Source organism: Macrotis lagotis, chromosome 1 (assembly GCF_037893015.1).
Source record: "Macrotis lagotis isolate mMagLag1 chromosome 1, bilby.v1.9.chrom.fasta, whole genome shotgun sequence".
NCBI classification, from domain to species: Eukaryota; Metazoa; Chordata; class Mammalia; order Peramelemorphia; family Peramelidae; genus Macrotis; species Macrotis lagotis.
In genome coordinates this window covers 322,212,659-322,221,645 of record NC_133658.1, presented here as the reverse complement: position 1 = coordinate 322,221,645, position 8,987 = coordinate 322,212,659, and the positions used below count along the sequence as shown (strand labels likewise).

At 35.1% G+C, this 8,987-nt stretch overlaps 1 protein-coding gene across 1 annotated transcript; it reads left to right on the top strand.

The window, feature by feature from the left end:
- Positions 1–2,014: 2,014 nt before the first annotated feature.
- Positions 2,015–2,971, top strand: LOC141496555 (olfactory receptor 10A5-like). The gene has a single exon (XM_074199067.1). It carries the CDS (start codon positions 2,024–2,026, stop codon positions 2,969–2,971), a length of 948 nt encoding a protein of 315 aa, XP_074055168.1. The 5' UTR covers positions 2,015–2,023.
- The last annotated feature ends 6,016 nt before the right edge of the window (positions 2,972–8,987 follow it).

Here is an 8,987-nt window from a genome sequence, read left to right as displayed (position 1 = left end):
TGCTTCCCTTTCTCTTCTCTTCTCTTTTCTCCTTTTCTCTCTTCCTCTTTTTTCTCTTCTTTTCTCCCTGAGTATTGAGTAAAATGCAACAAACAGATTAGGTTTTCTGTTGGTTCAAGTCTTTAATCTGATTTTTTTTTTAATTTAGGAATGAAAGTGAACATTTAAAACAAAGACTGAAGCTACCTAAAGTTCTGTGGAAGCTTGTCAATTGGGCTGACAAGAGGGAAAGAGAACTATGAGGTAAAGTGAGTAGATAGCCCATGGGAACATTTGATTCCCTGTGAAGGAAAAAAAAAGAGAGGCAGGTAAAGAGAATGTCACAATTTCTCTTCCCAGCTCAGTTTTGATGAGTAGCACATATTTTGCCCTGTTCATATTCAAATTCATCCCATCCCTCTGACTTGGGAATCACTGTCCTGCTTACACTGATAGAAGTATTCTAATAGTTTATTATGGTTCTTTTTCCATATTTTCTTCTTGCTTCTGGATACCCTTGGATCTCAAAATAAAGGACATGGGTAGACCTTGGGAATCTGGGTAACCATTTTGACAATTTCCCATTGAAGGTATGGTCAAAGATATTTTTTTTTTTGCAAGGCAATGGGGTTAAGTGGCTTGCCCAAGGTCACACAGCTAGGTAATTATTAAGTGTCTAAGGCCGGATTTGAACTCAGGTACTCCTGACTCCAGGGCCAGTGCTCCAGTCACTATACCACCTAGCTGCCCCCATGGTCAAAGATTTAACAACTAAAAACTAATCCCCATGACTATTAAGAAGGTATTGATTTTTAAAACTAAAATAATAATTTTGTACATTTATAATAATTTTCTTTTTAAAGTGAATGCATTTTATTTTTTTAATTGATATTTTATTTTTACAAATACATGTTATGAAAGTTTTTCAACATGCATCCTTTTGCATATATATATGTATATATATATATATACATATACATATATATATATATATATATATATCTTTAAGTTACAAAATTTCTTTCCACCCTCCCTCAGTGGCCAACAGTAGGTTAACATTGTACATACATATTTGTGATAAACATGTTTACAGATTAGTCATTTTCAGTATGAGGAATTAGGATTTTTTTTTTGTTTTTGCAAGGCAAATGGGGTTAAGTGGCTTGCCCAAGGCCACACAGCTAGATAATTATTAAGTGTCTGAGACCAGATTTGAACCCAGGTACTCCTGACTACAGGGCCGGTGCTTTATCCACTGTGCCACCCACCTTGCTGCCCCAAGGAATTAGGATTAAGGGAAAGAAATACATAAGATTTTTTTTTTTATAAAATATTCATCAGATTCTGAAAGAATTTTTAATTTGTTTTTCTTCTTCTGGACAGGATCTGATACTGAGCCAAAGGAGCAGAACCAAGAGAAAAATGTACACATTAACAACAATATTGTAAGATGATCAAACGTGATGGAAACTTCTCCTCTTAGCAGCTCAGAGAGCTAGAACAACTGTATTAGACCCACTATAGACAAAGTGAATATATTTTAAAAAGCATATGCAAAAAAATCCCAGAATTATTTGCTAGGCTTTTCTTTAACATTAAAATCATTTGTATTTCATTTACACATGAATTGAGTTTTAAAAAAATTTCTTCTAAATCAAGGGTATATTTGATTTCTTTTCTCTATTGGTAAATGTATATACTTGAAATTTATATACTACATTACCCTGACCTCTTTTATGACACATTCTTTTGTTCAATCAGAGGTCTGACACAGAATGTCAATTCTTACCTATTTATATTTGTAGGAAGAGAGCTATACCATTTTAAAAACTGACCCACATCCCCTTCCCTTGAGTATAGACTATAACTTTCTGCATTGTATCCTTAGTATCATGCAAAATTAGGAACCTTCTTTCTTCCACCAATATTTTTCTGTTTCCATGTATTCATCTTGGGATAAAAAAATCTAAACTGAGAAATGAGAATCTATTTCTTCTAGTTAAAATCATCTTTCTGTCTCTGCAGTTAACTGATTTCTGTGCTCATGGCTGGGGGGAATTGGACAACAGTGAGTGAGTTTGTCCTCCTGAGCTTCTCTGCCCTGCAACCCAAGCTGCAGGCACTGCTGTTTTTTCTGTTTCTGACCATTGAACTTATCACCTTGATGGGTAATGCCATTATTATCCTGGTCACTACAGTTGACTCTGGCTTGCACAGCCCAATGTACTTCTTCCTCAGGAACCTGTCTCTCCTAGAGATTGGCTTCAACCTGGTCATTGTTCCCAAAATGCTGGGAACCTTGCTTGTCCATGATACAAAAATCTCTTTCCTTAACTGTGCTATTCAGATGTATTTCTTCTTCTTCTTTGGGGCATCTGAATGCTTTCTTCTGGCAACGATGGCATATGATCGCTATGTGGCCATCTGTGACCCCCTGCGATATCCAATCATCATGAGTCACAAGGCTTGTTTTCAGCTAGCTGCTGCTTCATGGTTATCAGGATTTCCTGTGGCCACAGTACAAACGACATGGCTCTTCAGTTTCCCATTCTGTGGCTCTAATCAAGTGAACCACTTTTTCTGTGATAGTCCACCTGTGCTGAAGTTGGTCTGTGCAGATACAACACTCTTTGAGATCTATGCCATTGTAGGAACAATTCTGGTTGTCATGGCCCCCTGCTTATTGATCCTGGGCTCTTATGTTTGCATTGGTTCTACCATCATCAGGATGCCTTCAGCTGAAGGAAAACGTAAGGCCTTTTCCACCTGCTCTTCTCACCTCCTTGTTGTCTCCCTTTTCTATGGATCTGCGAGTCTTACTTATTTCCGGCCCAAGTCCACTAACTCCCCAGAGAGCAAGAAGTTGCTTTCATTATCTTACACTGTGGTAACCCCAATGTTGAATCCTATTATCTATAGCTTGAGAAATAGAGAGGTTAAGACTGCACTCTATCATATTCTTCATAGAGTCTTGGGATGCAGGAAATTTTGATCTGAAACTCTAAGAGATTCTCCACCTTTTATATTACGATGACAGGATCATAAGATTTGGGGCAGGGGAAGACCTTAGAAGCCTAGTTGAGAGGGTAGAACAGTTTGATGAAAGGAGAATAACTAGCTTGGGGGATTCTTTTCCTTTCTGTCCTATTCAGTGGGAGGACCAAAGAAGACAAAATACTTCTGAGATCTCCCTACACTATATAAAGTGAAGAGAAGAAAGCAAAGAGATGAATGAATGGTCAGGAGGTGATCCTACCAAGTAGCCAAGGAATTAATGGAGGGATTATGCTTTCTTTGACATCTTGGATCCATAGTTCTCAATACTGCCAATGGATTTATGACATAACCCTATCTAAATACTCTGCATATGCATTTTTACATTTGCCAGAAGGACATTCATTATTGCCAAGTTATAATCTTTTTGTAATATGAACTTCTGGAAGTGGTAGGACAACTAGACTCTGAAGTTCAACTTATTACTCCTGCTGCATCCGAAGACAATGGTCCTTCAGTAGCAGAGATAGGCAATACTTTTCTTATTCAACAAATATGGGAACCTTTGCTAGTCAATAGAAATATAAGGCAAAAATAAAATAGGTCCTTCCCTCAAGGAGTTTATATTTCATTAGAGAAATAGAATGAAAATTAATTTATTAACAGTTTATTATGTGCCAAGCACATGAGTGCTGGGGAAGTAAATAGAAAAATAAATGCTTTCTCTCAAGAAGCTCAAACTCTAATTGGGAAAAGTCAACATGTAAAAAGAGGATTCAGTTCAAAGCAAACTGAAATGCTAAGTCTGGAGCAGAAAGCATCAAGAAAGGTGGCAAGACTCCAAGGACATGGGCAAATTATGACAGTTCAGAGTCCTTGACCTAGAGGAGAGTAAGCATGAGGGTCAGAGTGAATACAGAATTGAGGAGGGGGCTTCAAGTTTTAGCTGAGACTTTGTGGGAACTGGGCAATGGGGTTGGGCTGAGGAAAGGGAAAGTATAGGCTTTCTACAATGGCATTCAGTGGTGATGGCCCTTGCCATCCTCTTGAATACATAGTACTTAAGCATACTGCTTAGCACATAGTAAATTTTTAATATATTATGTTCTATTCCATTCTATCCCTTCAATGAAATATAAAAATTTGTGAGGACAGGGACATTCTTATTTTTATCTTAGTATTTCCATTTCTCAGCAAGGGTTTAAATATTTGTTGAATTGATTTAGAAAGGAATTGTTTGCATCTGCAAGGGAAGAGTACCACTTGCCAGTACTCTGGCAAGCCGCTAATTAATTTATATGTTTACAGAGAAGTGAATACAATATAATGAGAAGATCTCTCTGGGTGAGATCCATTGCGTGTACCAGGAAAGGTAGGTCCTTAGAAGGACTAAGGATTCTAAAAGAGGGAAGTTTGTGGAAAAGCATAGATATGAAAGGGAGAATATCAAGTCTGGGGAACAGTTGATAGTTCAGTTTATCTGGAATATAGAATGAATGAATCTCTTCTTATTCCTTGGCATTCAATTTAATGCCCCAGATTCAATGCTGACTTTTTGAAATGATTGTCTTTTTTCAGTTAGATAAAAATAAGTCTACAACACTAATATAACAAATCCAAGTCCAGCATTCTTCAGTGAATAATTTCCTAGGTATTCTGCTCCTTATGTTGAAAGAAGTCAGCTCTCTCTAGATCCTATTTTCCAATTCTCATATTTTATGGAATTTTCCCTTCCAAATCATGCAGTAAAAAGATAGCAATGTCACTTCAAATTAAGATGGTGAAATGATATATTTAATGATATATATATATATATATATAAAATGATATATGTATATATAAAATTCATGCTAAAGGCAACACTTTACATGGTCTTTGAGGACTGATTCTCAAGATATATCAGAGAGTAAAAATTCCATAGAATAGAATCTTATTTTAAGAGGAAAAATTAAGAAGATATTAGTTACCATTAGCATATATGCCTTATTTCTCATATCTATAACATCTTTATGAGAATGATCTATGCACACAAGAGATTGATTGATGATTTTCCATAAGACCATTTTGAATTTAATTATTTATTTTTAACATTCTTTTCTTTTTAAATTTTGATTTCTAGATTCTTTCTCTTTAACCACCTCTCCTTCCACCCACTAAGAAGGCAATCAAATGAGATCAAATCAAATTCTCATTATTTGTAAAGTTCTCTTGCCAAATTAGTTATATATGTGAAATTATGCAAAACACATTTCCATATTAGCCATATTATAAACAAAGAATAATAAAATGAGAAAATTATACTTCAGTTTGCACTGTACATCAGCTCTCTCTCTGGAGGATAGTCTTTTTTCATCATGAGTACTTTGAAATTGTCTTGAATAACTAGAGTTATGTCTTTTATAGTTGATCTTCATGGTCTGCTTTTTTTTCCCCCAGCAAGGCAATAGGGTTAAGTGACTTGCTGAAGGTCATACAACTATGCAAGTATTAAATTTTCTGAGCCAAATTTGATCTCAGATCCTCTTGACACTCTATCCACTGTGCCATCTTGCTACCTCGAAGTTGTCTGCTACTGAGAAAATATTTTCCCTTGAAAATTTTAGGCCAAAGGCATCTGTCCTTGACCACTGCTCACAAATTATCTAGCTTAGTTCACTCAAACTCAGAGATACACATTCCTGAAACAGCAACTTGGTGTCTTTAACTATAGTGTCAATTTTTAATAGTTTTTGGAATAAGCTTTGTTTCTAGGGCAAATTTGCAAAGATGTTTCTTCCAGGAGATCCATTTCCCTGGTTCCAAACTTTTGATGCTGCTTAAATTTGCTATTGATAAGATTTTGAATGTTTTAATAGGATCTTACAAGAACTAAATCACATTGGCCCTCCAGTAATTAGTTCATGTGATGAAAGTCAGTTCAAACCTTATGAAGTTAAATATAAACATTAAATATAAGAGTTATAGGAAAAACATCAAATTAAATTACTTCTGGAGAGTGACAGATTTATCAAAGTAGGCTGAGAGGTACAATTTCATATTCTGACCTACAAAGTATAACAAGAGAGGTGTAATTCCTAATTTTGAATGGTTTTAATCAAAGTCCCTGGGGTGGGGCAGGGGGAGTTTGGGCCACAGAAAGAAAGTTTAGGATAAGACAAGACTGGGAGGAATGATTTTTTAAAAGCTGGAGACCATTTGTATTGAAAGAGTCTAGATGTGAAACTGTTAGAGTACAATGTAAAACCAGAATTTGGATTTTCAACAAGATCAGGAAGATATAACTGGTGACCTTTTAAATACCAAATCTGATAGAAAAATGAAATGATTTAAGATTTAAAAAATTTTTTTAATTCAAAATATAATTTAGCAGTAAGAATTATTTCATGTTTTAAGTCCATTATACTGTTCTATGCAATTATTATTCTCCCAATTTCTTCCATTGTGATTTTAGGGAAAGTGTCATTTAAGAAATGAAGTTAGTTTGGGAAAAAGTTACCTGGAGGGTGATGTAATTGTATTAATAAAAAATTAATTCCTCTTTTGATCTGAATGTTGTGAAATTATGTATTTATCAATTAATGAGATTATGTTTTGATTTAAAATGAATAATGATAATTACTTAGTGTTGGGAAAAATATAAAAGACTATAAATTCTCATTATTTGTAAAGTTCTCTTGCCAAATCTTCAGGCCCCTGGATCTTCCAGCCTTGGTGAAGTCATAAAATCTATGAAGTTCTATGAAGGAAATTGCTGAAAGGAGGTTGTGAAATTATAAAATAATGAATTATTTTATGGAGAAATTGAGATCTCCTTCATTACACACACACACAGCTAAAATGAGGGAACTTACATGTTTGCTTATAATATAGAGATGATATATATAATGATTAGTCTGCCTACTATTTATGAAAATTATGAATTTGCACCTGGGATAATATGTATTGAAGCTCTATATTTTAGCCAATTTAGTAATTAAAGGCCCTGTTTTAAGAATTTTATTTTTGGAGTGGCTAGGTGGCACAGGGGATAGAGCACTGGCAGTCAGGAATACCTGAGTCCAAATACTGCCTCAGACACTTATTACCTAGCCGTGTGGCCTTAGGCAAGCCACTTAACCCCTCTGCCTTGCAAAAACCTAAAAAAAAAAGAATTTTATTTTTACCTTCAGGGCTAATATGTAATACCTAAGGAAATGAATGTCTTTTAGCCTGGAGGTTTATAGGGACCAATGTTTTTTCCGGGTTTTGAGTAAACTGTGATAAATTCATTGTATGAACGAAATTCCAGAATGTTCATTAGAAATTAATTTTTAAAATGTCTAATTATTAATTTTTACACTAGGATATATTTAAACTAAAAAAAATGTTAAATGAATGCTTTTAGAAACACTTCAAATGTACTTAAGTACTGAAGTTAATATTTTTATTTATTATGTTTTGAAACATTAAAAAAACTTTAATCTAAAGTGCAAACAGTAGAACTATGTGAGGTGTATTTGGTTTGCTCTGAGTTTTGAATTCAGGAACAATTGTGTGAATTATTGTTAATCCAGCACTCCACTATTCAAGGGAAATGCCAAGAGCTGTTCAAAGGGTTTGTGATCTGAAAAATATTACTGATGTTTGTAAATTGACTAGGAAAGTTGAAAAGATGACCTTATTCCAAAGGTAATAGGGAACATAAAGTTTATTTCAGGGTCATTTGAATATTCAGATGTCTATCCATCCAGATACCTAATATACAGATATATTTTTAGTAACTTTCAGATATATTTAAGTAATTTTCTTTGAAAAATATTTTTATTGTTTTACAAATAAAAACTAAAAATACAGAGTTAGGAAATTATAATTTTTTCATTAAGGAAGATGGGCAAAAAATACATGTGGGAATCACGTCTTTTTTTTTCTTTAGGTTTTTGCAAGGTAATGGGGTTAAGTGGCTTGCCCAAGGCCACACGGCTAGGTAATTAAGTGTCTGAGACCGGATTTGAACCCAGGTACTCCTGACTCCAGGGCTAGTGCTTTATCCACTGGGCCACCTAGCCACCCCAGGTCTACCTTTTTGTGTCTCTAAGGAATGCTTTTGTGAATTTTCAGGGTCCTGCTGCATCTCAAGGGCATAGATATCAGACAGGAGTACCAGACTTGAAGGTTTCTAGGGATAAGATAGAATTGCCTACAATTTATAAGAATGGGGCCTTAAGAAGGGTCAAAGTCAACTTAGTCTGCTTCTCAAGGATGGCACACAGATATCATTCAGCTTCTTAGAGGATGAAGTTATGCAAAATAAACTTCACTTGGCAGGCATGATTTTCAGGTGTTGCTGAGATGGCAAATGGGAAAGATGTAGCTTATACATTCAGCCTCAGAGAGGGAGGCTAAACTTTGATTTTGTGAGTTGCTTTCCCCAGAGATGAAAAGGAGAACTGAGTCTATTACTAAGTCTATTACCAGAATATGGTTTATCACTTACAGGATGGAATACAATAGAAAATATAGGGTAGACAACAGAATTGAATATAATCAATAGCAAACCAATATCTACTCTTTTCAATTCATTGCAGGTCAGCTGAATCTCTGAACCAAATTCAGAGACAAAAGATCATGACTTAAGTAGTTACCAGACAAGAGCAATTAATGTGATAAGGGATCAATAAAAAACTTATTCAGGATCAATCTTCTATTTTGGTTTTCACCAGGCAGTGGGGTTAAGTGATTTGCTCAAGGTCACACAGCTAGTTAATTATTGTCTGAAGCTGGATTTGAACTCAGGTCCTCTTGACTACAGGACTGGTACTCTCTATTCACTGCACCACTTAGCTGCCCCAGGGTGAATCTTAATCTTAATTGGAAGATAGGCATACTAATGCACTGTTGGTGTGGTTGTGACTTGGTGTAACTATTCTGGAAAACAGTTTGGATCTGTGTGAGAAAAGTCACTAATTTGCTCACACTCTTTGAGGAATTTTATTACAGGGCATAGATGAAAGAAAGAAAAGACCAAAATATTCAGA